The following is a 17,391-nucleotide window of genomic DNA, read 5'->3' on the forward strand; positions in this document are numbered from 1 at the left end:
TGATGTTTTCACAAGTATATGCTTAAGCCAAACTTAAATTGCACACTTTCAACATGTAGTTTACTGTATATAAATTATTCATTAAGAAAGGCGTTAAAAATTAGAAATAAAACAAATTAGGATGCTATTAGGATGATGCAGGTTAGACAGCACACACATTCCTTCTGGCAGCTAACAAACCTATTTCTCTCCTAATCGACTGCCTTGAGCTGTACTATCACTAGAGTAGTTTTCACCCTGGGGCAAGCAATTCACAATTTGGTCCTGGGGAAGGTTTGTGTGTTTTTTTTAATCCTCACCTGAGAACATTTTTCCCATTGATTTTTAGGGAGAGTGGAAGAGAGAGGGAAAGACAGAGGGAAACATCGATGTGAGAGAAACACATTGATTGGTTGCCTCCTGCACGAGCCCGGACCAGGGCCTGGGCTGGGGAGAAGCCCGCAACCAAGGTACGTGCCCTTGACTGGAATCGAACCCGGGACCCTTCGGTCCTCAGGCCAACGCTATATCCACTGAGCCAAACTGGCTAGGATCTGGGGAAGGTGTTTGATACTTCCTACTGTGGTCCGTATATGTGCAGAGAAGAAGGAAGAGAGTTTACAGTCATAATCTTTATTTCTTCTTCCTCTTATTATTATGCTCTCTCTGAGGCTTGAACACAGTTGTAATGTTTAAATGGAGAAAGAATGAACGGGGAATGGGATCACTGCCTGGCCAGGGCGCAAGAATGAGGGAGGGTGAGAGCCTATACTGCTTGGGTCCAGTGATTATTGGCTATGCTGTCACCCCATTATCATATGGGGAGGGAAGAATGAATATGTGGCTGAAGTTATTTAGGCACATATGGCTTAGGGACCATCAGAAACGGAACAAGCTACACTGTGAAAATGCATAATTGTAGCTTTCCAGAGTCAGCAGGAGGCATGCGAACATACCCCCAAATTGGTCAAGTTTCGGCAGGACAGACAGATGCCTGCCTCCCTGTGTGACTGCCTCACTCCTATGTTCCAGAGAGGGAGAGATAGAAACATCAGTAATGAGAGAGAATCATTTATCAGCTGCCTCCTGCACACCCCCTACTGGGGATCGAGCCAGTGCCCTGATGGGGAATCGAACCGTTGACCTCTTTGTTCATGGGTTGACACTCAGCCACTGAGCTACCCTGGATGGGCAAGTCTTTAATCTATTTTTGAGTTGATTTTTTGTGTTTAGTATAAGGTAGTGGTACACTTTCATTCTTTTGCATGTGGCTGTTCATTTTCCCAATATCATTCATTGAAGAGACAGTCCTTTCTCCATTGTATATTCTTGGCTCTTTTGTCATAAATTAATTTACCATGTGTGTAATAGTCTATTTCTTGGCTCTCTCTTCCCATTGATCTGTGTTTGTTTTTATGCCAGTACCATACTGTTTTGATTACTATGGCTTTGTAATATAGTTTGAAATCAGAGAGATGATGCCTCCATCTTTGTCCCTTCTTAAGATTGCTTTGTTTGGCTGTTTGGGGTCTTTTGTCTTTCCATTGAGATTTTAGGATTGTTCTGTTTCTGTGAAAAATGGCAATGGAATTTTGGTTGTGGTTGCATTGAATCTAAAAATTGCTTTGGGTAAGGCTTCATATTTGGAAAAAAACACAGGCGTGCTGGAAATTCAACAATCAAAGACTTTAATATCTGATTTTTTAATTTTAGTCAAGAACTGGTAATATTAGCAGCAGGGATAGGCTTAAAAGAAGCACATGAAAAGAATACCAGTATTATATTACTGGGCTTCTTTGTGAGCAGATCTGGTTACGAATGACGGCATAACTCTTACTGACATGTAGGACTTTGACTTTTTAAAAAATGCTTGAGAGCAAAGTCACCTGGACTATCTGTAACATGTTAGTGTCCAGGACCTTTTGATCACTAGAAACAAACAGATGAACAAGAAAAGCATCTCTTGAATTTCACTATTAGGATACATAAATCAAAACAGCACAAGATAATTCATATTTAAGCTGGAAATCTTTTGCTCTGAGTCCATGAATTTATGAATTAGAATAAGTTGTGGACAGCATCGAAAAGGCATCTTTAAAAAATGTGTCTGAAATAGTTTCATAGAATTGCATAAATCTATACCTGGGAAACGCCTTGGAGTGTTGTAGAGTATATGTAGGAAGGTATCTTAAATAGTAACAAAACTTGAGATGTCAATAATAGCTTTTCCTGTTTATGTAAGACTGGTAATTTCTATTCACCAAAATCCTATATAATAAAAGGGTAATATGCAAATTGACCCTAACGGCAGAATGACCGAGAACAACTGGTTGCTATGATGCAAACTGACCACCAGGGGGAAGATGCTCAACGCAGGAGAAGCTCCACTCAGCCACAAGCCGGGCTGACAGCTTCGAGTGCAGCGGTGGTGACGGGAGCCTCTCCCACCTCCTTGGCAGCACTAAGGATGTCCGACTGCAGCTAAGCCATCAGTTGGACATCCCCTGAGTAGTCCTGGACTGTGAGAGGGTGCAGGCCAGGCTGAGGTACCCCCTCCCCTGAGTGCACGAATTTTTGTGCACCGGGCCTCTAGTAGTATATAATCATAGATTAAAATATCAGAATGTATTGGAATAGCATTACAACCAATAATCTCTTTTTAAGGCTTATTCTTTTCTGGTTCTGTAAAGATGAATATCCAAGCTTTAAAGGGCAAGGTGTATGGTGGACATTTGCTATTATTTTAGCCCCTCAGCATCTGAAACCCTTCCTATGTTAAGATTCTCTACCTTGGTAGCTAGGTGGTAGAGGCTGAAAATCCCAGATGCTTGTTTTCCCATGCTTGTTGTAGTTAATATGCAGACATATGACCTGGGCGTCACATTTAGATCCACTTCCACCAGATTTTTTCTTTTTTAATCCTCACCCAAGGATATGTTTTTATTGCTTTTAGAGAGAGAGAGGAAGGGGCGAGGAAAGAGAAACATCAATGTGAGAGAGAAACATCAATGTGAGAAACATTGATTGGTTGCATCCCATTCACACCCTGACTAGGTGTCAAACCCACAACCTTAGTATGTGCCCTGACTGGGAATGGAACCTACAACCTTTTGGTGTATGGCATGCTGCTCCAACCAACTGAGCCACCTGGCCAGGGCCACTTGCACCAGATTTTGACTTAGGAGCTAGTTATAAAAAATAAAACAAGCAGTAAGCACACAATGCAATATACAGATGATGTATATTACTGTATACCTGAAACCTATATAATTTTATGAACCAATGTCACCCCAATACATCCATTAACAGAGAAAATAAGACAAACAGCAACATACCCAAAGGGGAAAAAGATAAGTACATAAACTAAGTCCAGAAATGAAGCGCTTTCTTTCTCTTTGGAAGAGTCAACTATATGATTGTTGGGGGAGGGGGGAGAACACGAAGAAGTGGCTCCCTCCCAGAGAGTGTGGCTCAGTGGTTGAGCATCGACCTATGAACCGAGAGATCATGATTCAATTCCTGGTCAGGGCACATGTCCGGGTTTCGGACTCGATCCCCAGTGGGGAGTAGGCAGGAGGCAGCTAATCAATATTTCTCTCTTACGTTAATGTTTCTCTCTTTCCCTTACCCCCCTCCCCTCCACTCTCTAAAAAAAAAAAAAAAAAAAAAAATCAATAGGAAAATATCCTCTGGTGAGGATAAAAGAAATTAAAAAAGCATTGACATAAAACTTTTATAAAACTGGAATGCTGGACAGGAAAACATTAAACAGATAATGAATATGGTAACCTGTTATGAGATTATACTACTTGCATGACACAGCAATATACTTTAGAGACATTATTACATTTACTCCTCACAGTGACTTTTTGTTGGTCCTTTCAATAAAATAGCAGGGGCAGGGCCGGGGTGGGGGGGTGGGGGCGGGAATGGCCAAATATCTTGCTTAAGGCCACACAACTCATAAAATGTGGACCCAGGAATCCGGCACTGGTTTCCTGATTTCAACGTTCTTTTTCTTTCCCTCATATTATTACAACCCAAATTTAAATAATTTGAAGTTCTGAAATGAATACTCAGGAGAAAAGAAGTATGGGTGAGTTGGAAATAGTAGGGAGGAAGTAAGAAGCAGTTAAAAATATGTCTTTGTTAAAAGAATTGACAAAGCACAGTGCTAGCAAGATGTTTTCACCAATGAGTATTTATTAAAAGCCAGGGTGCACCAGGCACAATTCTTGTCCAGTAGGCTAACAGACACAAATGATGTAACCAATTCACTTATTAGCTTATCTGATTAAATAAAATACATTTCATAGAAATGATTATAAAATGCATTGCAGACAGAAACGGAATACCTTTCATATTACAGATCTTACGGTACCTAAATAATTATTAATAAAAACCAGGCAACCCTATGGTAAATAGAAGTTATCAAACCACCGGTTATTTCTTTACCTTAGTCAGCAAAAGCACAATAGCATGCTGTCGTTATGCTGAAATGTGTTTCAACATTCAATACAGACATCCTTTTTTCAAAAGTAACATAGTCCACCTATAATCTTAAAATTCCCATGTTTTTCATCGTGTATCAAATCACATTATATTTTTTGGTTTAAAGATTAGTTTTGGTTTCGAGTAAGTTTATTTAGTACTTCAGTCCCAGGTCTCACAGATTCTTGACTTGGGGCGGGTGAGAATCAGTTCAATTACATATTAGAGGGACAAAACAAAAATGTAAACGGGATGGTTTATTTGCTTTGCCCAATATTTTTGCCAGTATTCAATTGAGAAGTTAAGATACACAGATGATTTAAACCAGAACGTAAGAGTAGAAGAAAAAAAAAAGACAAAATGCTGGGGTCATTTCTTTGAAGCAAGCCTGTCCCTTAGAGCTCCTCATTGCGTCCCGGAGAGTTATGGCTAAATCTTCAGAGGGCCACCTCTGGGCTGTTGGCACATGGTCTGTCCCTCAGCTGGAAGGCTGCGGTGCAGAGGAGGGTGGGAGGGACTGACAAGGCACGTTGTGGAGTGTTTGCTGACAGTCACGATGGCCACCGAACCACAGTCGTTTAAGAGTGTCCACCAGGTCCTCCCGAGATGGGGCTGGTTCCTTCAGGCAGCAACACGGAACACTTCCTCAGAGAGTCAAGGTCAACTTTTATTGCACAGGAACCAGGATTATTATCCCCCCCTCCCCCCTTTCCTGAGCTGGAGACCTCCAAGTGCGACCGTGGCGGGGTGCCTCTCTGCTCGCTCGCTCCTCCGGCCAGCAGGGAGCGCTCGCCGGGCGCCTCCGGAGCACCTTCTTCAAAGGGAAGCGCGAGGTATCACGTTGGCCCAAGCAGTCTGGTCTGTCAGTCGCCATTCTCAAGCAATTTCTGTAAGTTGTTCTGTATCTTGAAATAATAACAGAGAAGCTCCTGTTATTAAATAGAACGGAGTCTGTGAAGGGCATATTTGCTATGGCCTATGTAGTGCTTGAGATTATTAAAAAAACAACTACCCAGCGGTTAACTTTGGATCAGCCAAACAAATGCTTTTTAATGGAATAGAACGGTTAGTCAATCCACTTTAAAAATGAAAAAAGAGAGGGCTGGGAGGGAAAGTGGCACAAAGATAAAATGTCCAAAGAGACCCAGAGCAAACAGGTGGAAGAACTACACAGCACTGGAGACACCAGGTGTGACCCAGAGCATCGGGACACAGCAGGGAGCCGGTCCTTACAGAGCCCAGTGGATAGTCTGAGACAAACACCACATACTAACGTTTAAAGTTCCACCCGGCAGCGTGGCTCAGTGGTTGAGCATCAACCTATGAACCAGAAGGTCAGGGTTTGACTCCCGGTCAGGGCACCTGCCTGGGTTGTGGGCTCGATCCCCAGTGTGGGGAGTGCAGGAGGCAGCCGATGAATGATTCTCTCTCATCGTTGATATTTTTATCTCCCTCTTCCTCTCCCTCCCTCTCTGAAATAAAAAAAATGTATTAAAACAATAACATTTAACTTTCTTATTAGATATCATACAACATTTCCCAGAAGATTGTGCCTTTCACAGGGACAGGGATCATGCCATATCATTGGGTCTCAAGACTACCGTACAGGGTTGGGCATTAAAAATGTCCTTAGTAAATGTTTGTTGAGTAAATGAACTTAAAAGAATTCAGAGCAAGAAATTCTCACCAGCCAGACTCTGATGGTGGTAAGGAACACTGAGAAGCAGAAGAGAATGTGTTCTTTGGAAAAAGAGTCTGTGATGTCCTACAGGCACACACAGGGTATGTGAAGCGGGAGGGGTTTAACACATCTGTGCCAGGAACTCCACGCATGCTCCCCTTCACCACACACCATCACCACACACAGGCAGGTTTACACATGAAACCGAGGGCCAGAGGCTCTGGAACAAGACCAGTTGCACAGACAGTAAAGGGAAGAGTAGGGATAAGAACAGAGGTGTGACTCCAGAATTTATGCTCTTCCGCCTGTACTGTTCCACCATGAATGCCATTTCCAGTACTAAGGAAATGAGTATTTCCTTTTCTACCCACAAAAGGCATTGCCTTCGTCCTCCACATTCCTACTTCGTGTCTTCCCTACCTGTCCCACAGGACCAAAGATAAAAGCAGGAGTGGGAAGACAGAAAAAGAAATGATTAGATTCCACATATGAGTGAGGTCATGTGATACTTGTCTTTCTCTGACAGGCATATTTCAATTAGCATACTACTCTGGAATCTTAAGAACAAAATAAACTGATGAACAAAACAGATCCAGAGACACTGAAACAAGCAAGAGATTACAGTATTTCAGAAGGGAAGGGATGGGAGGGGAGGAGAGGGGAGGGGAGGAGAAAGGAGGGAGAGATTAACCAATGAATGTATATGCATATGAGCATAGCCCATGGACAAACATAGTGTGGGCCTGGGGAGGGGGTGGGAGTGGGGAAAAAAGGGGGACATCTGTAATACTTTAAACAATAAAGATTTTAAAAAAAGAAATGAAACCAAGAACTGATGTCCAAAATATATAAAACATACCTACAAAGACAAAAAACCCAAAAGTAAAACAAGGGGGATAATTTACAGAACAAAATCCAAATGGCCAATCTATATATATAAAAGGCTAAGTGACTATCCAACTGTCCAACCATCCAACCGGTCAGTACTTATAATGTGCACTGACCACCACGGGCAGATGCTTAATGCAGGAGCTGGCAAGCTGCGGTGACTTGGCACCGGCGGTTCTCGGGTGACGCACCCCAGAACCAGAGAGGAGGGAGCCCCATTTCTCGCAGGACCACGCAATTCCACCTTAGGCCGTGGGTTATGTTGTTGCTGGGGCACTGTTGGCCCTGAGTCTGATTTACTAGTAAAATAATTTGTATTTTAATTTTATAATACTATATTATATATACTATTTTGATATGTAATTTTTGCAGTAATGTAATTACCGCACAAATCTTCTAATTAATTTCCTTTCAATGTGCACGAATCCGTGCACCGGGCCACTAGTAAATATATAAAAAGATGTTCAGCTGTGGTAGTAATCAGGAAAATGCAAATAAAAGCCATAATGAGATCTGAATTCCCACTGCTGGACTGGGTGTAAGGGGCCAGAATGGACAAAGATGCTGCCCCTGGGAAGCATTTGAAGATAGACTGCAGAGGATTTCTCAACTCATCAGGCAAGTGGAAAAGAGGAGGGGGTTAAAAACTACTCGTAGATTTCCAACAAGGATGCCGGAAAGGGCCTTGAGGCCATGAATGGAAATCGGGAAGTTACAAGCGGAGCAGATCAGGAGGCTTGGACAAGAGCAGTCCCGGAAGGAGGGTAGAAGGGAATTGTGGGTCCTGAGTGAGTGGGCGGAGTCGGGCGGGCTCCGGTTCCCGCCGCATGCAGCTGCGGTTTCACCAGCAGGCTGTGCTGCACCATCGCCCAACTGCCTTTGGCTGGAGGGGGCAGATCAACCCCAAGGAACATGAGTGTGGACTGGTCACTTCCGCTTCCATTCCTTAGAGTCATGTGTGCACATTATAACTTTTTATAAAAAAAAAATAAATATATATATATATATATTTTTTATTGATTTTTTACAGAGAGGAAGGGAGAGGGATAGAGAGTTAGAAACATCGATGAGAGAGAAACATCGATCAGCCGCCTCCTGAACACCCCCTACTGGGGATGTGCCCACAACCAAGGTACATGCCCTTGACCGGAATTGAACCTGGGACCCTTCACTCCGCAGGCTGACGCTCTATCCACTGAGCCAAACCGGTCAGGGCAACTTTTTAGAACATCAACATATGCCTTTTGGCTCTAAATCCACTTTTGTCTGTTTCTGCTTCAGGACAAAGGTTTCTCCAGGAACCTAGCTTGGCCTCTTAGCTGAGGGGCGGGGCTCTGTCTGAGCTCCTGTTTTTCTGTCCCTCTTTATAGAATGCGGTGTCCTCGCCAGGCCGGCAGGAGAATGGGAAGAAACACAGGCGAAGGCGGCAGGATTCTGTGTGCTTCTGGGCCAAAGAATACCGGCATATGCCAGAGGGAGCAAAATAGAAAATCAAAACCAGCCCACTCACTTGGTCAGCAGAGAAGCCCAAGCACTGGAAAACATTTCATTACAAAGAAAACTAAAAATTATCTCAGGTCTCAACAACTGCCGTTGTAGAAAGGAAAGTAATTCTGGTTGCTACCCCATACCTTCTCTAGGCTGATTTTGATTTAAAAGAGAAAAAGCTTTCAAGTCAGCCCGTAGATACAATGAAGCGATAGGAAGGATCTGGCATGCCTTGGTTTAAGGACAGGAGTTTGGGAACACCTTTGCTCTCAATACTTCAGTGGTTCAATGTTAGATAACATGTGGTAAAGCAAAACAAACAGTTTGACTCATGTGTAGTTCATGTTTCTCCCCAAGGAAGTGTAACTGCACGATCCTGGAAAGCTACTGGGCATTTGTGGGATTGAACTGAACACTTAACTCCTCGAACCCTTTCCTTAAGGGTTAGGGTGAAAACAGATTTTTAGAGGGGAAGGGATAAACACGTTGACACGAGTAAGAAATGTTAATCAGGCTTAACTAGGATATTTCTGGCATGCCTCCCTTTTTCTCCTGTTCATCTCCTACTGAGTTCTACGAATACCACGGGCATGAGGGCAGGCCTGCCCTCCAGCTGCCCTAGAGGAAGGTACCTTCAGTGGTACAGGTACATCAGTGGGCTTAGCAGCACGGACTAAGGTTGGATTCTGAGGGGCAGTAGAGCAGGGGGCCGCCAAGCACAGCTCTGACGTCACACAGACCTGCTTCCGATTCCAGGCCTGCCGACGTCCTGGCCTTGTCTCCTTGCGCGAGTTAACAGAAACGTGGCTTCTTCTCGGCCACACAGGAACAGTGACACCCATCTCCCCGGGTTACGACAGGGAATGGATGCAATAACTGCGGATGGCCTCCGTGGGCCTGGGTGGAGGTGGGGCTGCGCTCGCGGTTGGGACACTCCCTACTGGGTCCCTCCCCCGAGCCCTGTGTCAGAGGTCACTTGCCACTGGGCTCTGTGGCACAGAGAACTATTTCTAACCAAAGAGGAAAGCCAGCAGACAGACCAACAAGGAAAATGAGACCGGAACCTATTTCTTCGTGGAAATAAAAAATGGTCTTTCACATTTACCATGTAATCCCCGGGCTGGGTTTGGCCCTTTAGGCTGCTTGCTGCACACACCAGAAGGGTTTTAGTGTGTAACCACTGATCTACGGCAAGCGGCAGGCACCACCACGCCCGCCCCAGCACAGGAAAGAAATCACCTTTTCTAGTTTCACGATGTTCGCGGTGAGCTCTCGGCAGAGGACCTCTGCGTTTAACTGCACCTGTGACCCCAGGCTGGACGGCGCTGCCTGTCTGCGGGAACAGAGAGAGACGTTACCGCGGGCGGAGCGGCCACGACAGAAGTGGAAGAAACACCTCTGACAGGTGTTTGAGCAGAAAACCAGGTTACAACAGAAGAGAGTGAGCATTTAACTTGTTAACACCAGAAAGGCCCCGCAGTAATCCACTCCAGGCTGGATGTTTGGGGGCTAATTCCTAACAGCTCAGCTGGAAATCTCCGAAGCTATTTTTGTTTCAGTGGTTGCATTGTGCCTCGGCTTCCAAACAGAAATCGGACATTTATTCTCAAGCCCATGGTTTCTTAAACCCCTTGTATTAGCCTCCAGCAACCTCTCTATCCCCACTACAGCATCAATTTGCAAGAACTGTTGCTCTTCTCAGATGTAGATGTAGCCACTGGTGGACTGGGCAGTGTATGGTCTTTGTAGTCACACAGACTGCATTTGCGTCCTGATTCTATTTCAAACTGTAAGACATGAAGCTAATTATTTCTCTGGGTCTCAGTTACCTCATCTGTAAAGTGGGAATAGCAGTAATAAGGGACAGTGAGAGAAAACTGTATTTGTGCATGTGTATATCCATTCTCATAGAGTCAACAGCACATGGCATGTACTCTGTGTAAAGGAATATCCCTACTTTTAGAACATCTGCTAAAAGCATGTTTCCTAGTGTGGAATAACACTTTATTTTACTTTTTAGGCAGTACGTCAAGATCCTCATGGGAATGGGTTTAAAGGAAAGGGCTCTGTCTGAATAGGTTTCATTAGGTCAGGCATGTAAAATGACTGTGATGGGAAAATTTCCCAGGCACCATCAAACAATTACTAGTCACGTGGATCTTTACAGTGAGGAAGAGTTTTGAAAGTAAATGGGCCAGCACAGAGTTATCGGTGATCAGATGTGCTGAGTTACTTGAACTGCTTCTCTCCTACGAATGTCTTGACTCCCTCCCCTTCCAGCTAAACTTCCATATTTTAATAAATGGGCCAAGGTCACAACTGAGTCTCAGGGTAAAAGAACAAGATAATGTACAATTAGGCTTGTTTCTTGCCTCATCACTGGCAACACTACAGCAACTCAAGAACAAGCACAGTCAGGTCATTCATTTCTAGGACTTTCCCACCTCTGTATTCCCCATGTATACACTTAAAGTATCTCATACAAAATGTATGCTTAATTAATATTTGCAAAGAAGGTTGCTAAACTCAGGTCAAACATCCTACTAATCTGAATAGCAAGCAGATGCTAGCACAGGAGGGACGTGTCTTACTCAGCATGATGGGTGTCCATAATGGAGGTCAGTGACCCCAGCTGCTCCTCCAGGGTGTTAATTCTGTATCTCATGTAGAAGGTCGAGAGGATTAGCGCACAGACACTGGAAAGGAATACAAGAGAAATCTCAGTGGTCAATGGCCAGGCCCTGATGGTCACAAAATAATAAACTCAGAGACAGCCCTGGTCGATGTGGCTAAGTGGTCAGAGCGTCGGCCTACACACAGAAGGGTCTTGGGTTTGATTCCCTGTTGAGGGCACATACCTGGGTTGCAGGTTTAATCCTCCGCTCATTTAGAAGGCAACCAATCGATCTCTCTCTCTTACATGAATGTTTCTCTCTCTCTTCCCCTCTTCCCTTCCCTTCCTCCCTCCTTCCCTCTTTCCTTCCTTTCCACTCTTCTTCTCTCCCTCTAAAAATCAATGGGAAAAATATTTCAGGTGAGGGTTAACAAGACAAAACAAAAATAAAACAATTAACTCAGAGCCAGCTGTACATTCTTCGAGGCAAAGTATTTTCTAAAACAACTTGGCCAAAGAGATTTAAAAAAAGATCTTTCTTCAAAGGTAGATGCTTGTCACAAAACTTTAGAGCTATCAAGGGATTTAAAATTCTTTAGCCCAAATTCCTCCATTTACAGCAGATTCTAACAGGCGTTCCCGGGCCGCCCCAGGCTCCCCCTCCCCCCGGCGCTGCCTCCTGCACCAGCAGGACCCAGCCTGTGAGTGCCCCGTCTTGTTCTGGTGACTCACAGATTCCCTGCTTTATCTGGAAACCGAACGGGGCCTGTCCTCCTTGGTGTGAGGAAGAGCCCAGAACCGGGTCCGGCTATTTTCCGAAGAACCACTGATTACAGACTGGAAGTGAGGGGGAAGTTAAAAAGTCAATGCCCATGTTTTCAACCAAGGGGATGACATTTTCAAGTTGTTTTGGCCTCTAGCCAGAGAACATGGGTTGGATGGAAAATAAACAATCAGGACAAAGATGCTTCATTGTAATTTCCCAGCCAATAGTATCCACTCAGCCCTCAGTCCTCTGCTGGATTTGGCACCATCAGTTTGCTTTTCCTTCCTCCCTCTTTTCACTTTAAATGAGAAAGGGATGAACATGAAAACGTGACCGAAGCTTAAGGGAAAAAATGTTGCAATAGGAGACAAAAACTGTGGAAGAAAAGATTTGGGTCACATTAGACACAACTGAGATTTACAGTGGCTCTTGGCAACATGAAAAGATGATTCCTTTCAAGAACTGAATCATTTAAAAAAAAAATATATTTTTTATTGATTTCAGAGAGGAAGAGAAAGGGAGAGAGAGATAGAAACATCAATGATGAGAGAGAATCATTGATCGGCTGCCTCCTGCATGCCCCACACTGGGGATGGAGCCCACAACCTGGGCATGTGCCCTGACCAGGAGTCAAACCCTGACCTTCTGGTTCACAGGTCAACGCTCAACCACTAAGCTATGCCATCTGTGCGAGAACGGAATCATTTCCGGAAGCCACTTCTAGTAAATTCATTTACTTACACAACTGCATAGAATATAAGAATATGGCGGAGAGTCGGACGATTCTGAGACTTCACTTTGTGTAAGATTCCAATGGATTCTGACTGACCTGTTGGGTAGAAAACAAAAAGTGACAGTTTTAAAACACCTTCTTCCAGCAATATTGCTATGGGGAAGAGGTACTTGAAACAGATAATTATTCCCAAGTATAGAAATCAAGGCAAATACTAACAGAAGCTTCCCAGTGTCATTTTAACCAGTAGTTACAATTCCTTCCAAACGTTCCCTTCAGTCCATATTACTGAGGGCCTCCTCTGTGTTAAGCATTGTTGGAGGGAATGGTGAACCATCCATCTAGACATCATCCTTGTCCTCATACCAGTACAACTGGTAACTGGTTATTAGAATAACTTGTGGCCCAATGCATGGATTCGTGCACATTGAAAGGAAATTAATTAGAAGAAATATTTTAATATTGCTATTCGCCCTTTCTCTATAATAGAAGTGTCTAGATGAGAGAATATTAGCAAAATGTATATGAAAATAATTTATAAATTAATAAATAAATAATAACAACATGATATGAAAACAACAAAAACATGATATAAAAACAACATTGATAAAAACAATGACTGATAAATTGATTAAACTTATTCTAATATATTCCTGTATACCACATTAAGAGTAAAAACACTTTCAGAGTGTTTGACTAATTTCCCTTGTGATAAAGTATTTACAACTTTAACGTCACACACTCTTTGAACTCGAGAGAAAGCAACATATAACTGACCATGTCTGGAAACAGGCTCAGGTAGGAATATTCCTACTCTGTCTAGAGTTTGTCCTTGTGATTTATTAATAGTCATGGCAAATGCTGGCATCATGGAAAACTATCTTTGAATTAATTTAAATGGGAGGCCAGTGTCAGATGGGGACAAATCAATTCTTGGAATCAGAACAATCCCTCCTTCTGCAGATCCTGTTAATACTTCAGCTTCGATTATGTTAGGTCGCAATCCTTTGATAATAAATCTAGTATCATTACAAAGACCCCTTTTACTATTAAGATTCCTCAGTAGCATGATGATTGTACCTACTTTCAATTTTAATTTATGACACGGCATTCCCAAAGGAGTAATTCTATTAAGAAATTCAATGGGAAAATTTTCCTTTTCAGCATCATCCATTGAATCGATGGAAGTGTCACTCAAATAGGTGTGAAAATCTCCATCGAGTATATCCAAAATTTTTTCATTTAACTTCTGAATGTGCTCATTTTTAGGACAAAGAATTGCACGTTTAGATATATTTTAATGTTATCTATAGATATACTATTTCCAAAGGTAGCTTCAATAATAGATCCATTACAAATCATTTCACGGGGGATTTCAATAATATCCATTCCTAAATGAAAACTGCTATCAGGATTGCCATCTCCAAGAATCTTCGTTTATCATTAATTTTTAAAAAATATGCTGGTTATTCTGGAAAATTTATATCATTTGGACAAACTTTGCCTTTGCTACAACATTGAGTAAATTTTCCATCAGATGATTTTTCATCGGAGAAATTTAGTGATAGGCAAAATTGACATGTAACAGTCATTCTACCACAACTATGTTAAAAAACAACCAAATTCACGATCAACAATGACAGGTTGAAACACACATGTGCGATTGGCGCCAGTGAGAGATTTATATGTATCGCGCATGTGTGAGTCAACGTTTATTTTTAAATTGCCAGTGTGTGCCATATGTACCGGTTGGATGGTCGGACAGCTGTACAGCCGGTCACTTAGCCTTTTATATATATAGATCAGTACATAAAAAATAATTCATTAATTTGAGTTTTAACAGCATTTTTTTGAATCACAAAATCTCAAAGTATTCTGAGTAACAGAGGGGCCTCCATGAAGGCTGTTCACCTTTATATCCCCCGCAGTAAAGCAGAGGACTGAGCAATGTTTGTTGAGTGAATAAATAAATACGCAAAGACCTACAACAGGAAAGGGGGGGGGGATATGAAAGGCAGCCATGAAATAAAATGTGAGGGCCCTTTTAAGGGATCCTCTACCCCCTACCCCCGCCCCCAATCTGCTCCTCACCGTGTGCAGGGAGACTCTTGGCTTTGCCTTCAGGTGCTCTGTTCAGCTGGGCATCTGCCCTCGTTGGCTTTGCTTCTCCCTTGGAGACACTGAGGACTGTCTGGGATTCCGTCACGTGGAAATCTGTCAGGCCAAATGGGGCTGGATAAGTTCTCTCCTCAAAACATTGAACATGTAGTATCAACCACAAGAGCAAACCAAGCTCTCAACATGCACAATGACCAAGTACGTAAATGGATCTCCTAAGTTGGTTGAGTGGCTGGGGATTGCAATCCAATGATGGAGCAATCCTATATAATAATTCCATATAATAGAAGGATAATATGAAAATAGACCAAACGGCGGAACAAATGGAACCGAACAACCAGTCACTATGACATGTGCTGACCACCAGGGGGCATGCATGGAACATGGCAGGCATCAGCCACGATGGGATGGTGGAGCAGGTGAGCGGTGGCGCCAGACCAAGGCGGGGCGCCGGTCGCTGTCATCGGGGTGAGCCTCTGGTGGTTACTCAAAATTCCTTATTCCCACACACTGCAGTTCTGCCCGGCGCTCACACCTGCTGCCAGCGCCCAGCACTGGTCCCGATGGCTCAGCGCCATCAGCGGGTGTGAGCGGCAGCTGCCACCCCTGATCGCCCCTGAGGGCTTCTCCATTGGGGCCGGCAGCCGCCACTCGCACCCACCGCCAGCGCCGGCCCTGCTTGCACCTTCAGCCAGTGCTGGAGCCACCGCTCGCACCTGCTGCCCGGCACCGGTCCTGATCGCTCAGCGCCATCAGCAGGTGCAAGCGGCGGCGGCTGCCGGCTCTGATTGCCCGAGGGTTTCTCCACCTCCCCAGGCTCCTGAGGGGTGACCAGGGCAACAGCTACTGCTTTTGAGGCTGCTGGTGCTGGCCTCAATCACTCAGCACCTTCAGTGGGTACGAGTGGGGCTGGCACTGTCAGTGTGGGAGCGGCAGCGGCGGGAGTGGGGCTGCTGGAAGACAGGACCAGGGACGGGGGCAGCGGCGGGAGGGACCGGGCGGGGGCACAGAGGATGAGCCGAGACCCACCCCTGTACCTACCACAGCCTCGCGGCCCACAGTGCCTTTCAAGGTACACGAATTTGTGCAGTGGGCCCCTAGTTAAATAATAAGGACGGTCTGTCTTTACCATAGGGACTCATGGAGATGATTCAGCTATAACAATTCATAATATTCTTAAAAGAGGGAAGGAAACAGTGTGTTTCTCTCTTTCAATCAACCTAGTATTATGTCGATTTATGAGACATTTATTAAATATGCATAAATGGAAATGGAATTTTACCACATAGGCAAATCTGTGTGCTGGAACTTCCCCCAGATTCCCTTTCCAGTTGTTAACTAGGACGACAACGGGTGTTTTGTGGTTGTTGTTGGTTTTGTTTTGTGTTTTTAAGGGGTGGGGTGAAGACGTTTTGTGGAGAATGAAAAGTTAGTCAAGATACAGAACTTTCCAGACCTCTGGAGTTCTCGGACTCGGGTGTCTGCGAGCCGGAGCTGCTGTAGCCTCCCAGGTCTTGCCTCCTTTGTTGAACCACTCCAACCAGATCTGAGAACTCGTCATTGAAATCCTGCAGGGAAGTAATGAAACAGAGAGAGGCCATTTCCCCTATGAAGAAGGCAGGACTTTGTATGCCCCAGCCTTTTTCCTTAGTCCTGACCTATAAAATAGGGAAAGGAAGGAAGGATTTCCCCAAACTACTGGGATTTTCCCAACAGATCACTGGGCATCTGCTTCCTGAAACCGAGATTCTTCCGGGCTGTTAGAATTCTATCAACAACAGAGGCCAACTTGCTTGAAACAACAAATGTCTAGAAAAACACTGGAATGCTGATGATTGAAAAGCTGCAGAAGCCGCACTTAGCACTTTATGATGAGAAAGTGACGAAGTAGACGTATATAAAAGAAAAATGTAGACAGAAAGATCTAAATGCATGTTTGAATATGCAGACACAGAGAAAGGCATTCTTCGATTATAGTTTAAAAAAACATATTGGAAACAGACAAGGGCAAATGGCTTTAAGAAACTAGACCCTGAAAGGAAGACTTTAGCTTTTTTTTCTTCTCTTCACTAAATCCAAACAGGGTCAGCAATATTACATGTAAACTACAGAAGGATGATAAGGGAGTGAGAAGTAGGGGAAACGTGGAATGTCTCCCTTTGTATCCCAGCCATTCCCCCCAACGTGCTTCAGAACCAGAGAGACCAGGCCGTCACTGAAACACCCTGGGAAGGCACAGCGGGCTGAGCACGCCACAGTCTAGTCAGCTGTCAAATGAAGAGACTCGTCTTGTAAGCAAGTTACCAACCTTCCACCTTCAACTAGCTGTCTGGGTCATTTCAATTTCATGCAAGATTTTTATAGGGAACGAAAATGGAAAAAAATTCAAGTCTCTTCAACGTAATGACTATGTATTGAATGCCTGTCATGTACGAGGCAGTAGGCAAAGCTCCTTCCACATAGGATTGCACTTAACCTTCACAGCCACTTTGTGGGGTTGGCCTTGTGCTAGATGAGGAAACCGAGGAGGGCAGTTACAGAGCCTGCCCGATGGCATAGCTCAGCGGGGTGGAACCAGATTTGAAACCAGGCTTGTTGGATTCTAAGTCATATGCGTTTAATTCTATTTTGCA

The 17,391-nt window shown here is 44.0% G+C and overlaps 1 protein-coding gene across 3 annotated transcripts in view; it reads right to left on the minus strand.

Annotated features, from left to right (window-relative positions):
• Positions 1–4,162: 4,162 nt before the first annotated feature.
• The window catches only part of GRAMD2B (GRAM domain containing 2B), a 94,499-nt gene continuing 81,270 nt past the window's right edge, over positions 4,163–17,391 (minus strand). For 2 of the 3 annotated variants that reach the window (XM_079779544.1, XM_079779546.1), the window contains exons 9-14: positions 16,215–16,326; positions 14,732–14,854; positions 12,649–12,736; positions 11,119–11,223; positions 9,767–9,860; positions 4,163–5,375 (exon numbers count right to left, since the gene is read on the minus strand). In XM_079779544.1, coding sequence (XP_079635670.1) covers positions 5,334–5,375; positions 9,767–9,860; positions 11,119–11,223; positions 12,649–12,736; positions 14,732–14,854; positions 16,215–16,326 — 564 coding nt within the window. In that variant the 3' untranslated portion in view covers positions 4,163–5,333. The remainder of the gene's footprint in view (positions 5,376–9,766; positions 9,861–11,118; positions 11,224–12,648; positions 12,737–14,731; positions 14,855–16,214; positions 16,327–17,391) is intronic. The other variant, XM_079779545.1, reaches the window with a different exon arrangement.

This window comes from Cnephaeus nilssonii (genome assembly GCF_951640355.1).
Source record: "Cnephaeus nilssonii genome assembly, chromosome: 2".
NCBI lineage: Eukaryota > Metazoa > Chordata > Mammalia > Chiroptera > Vespertilionidae > Cnephaeus > Cnephaeus nilssonii.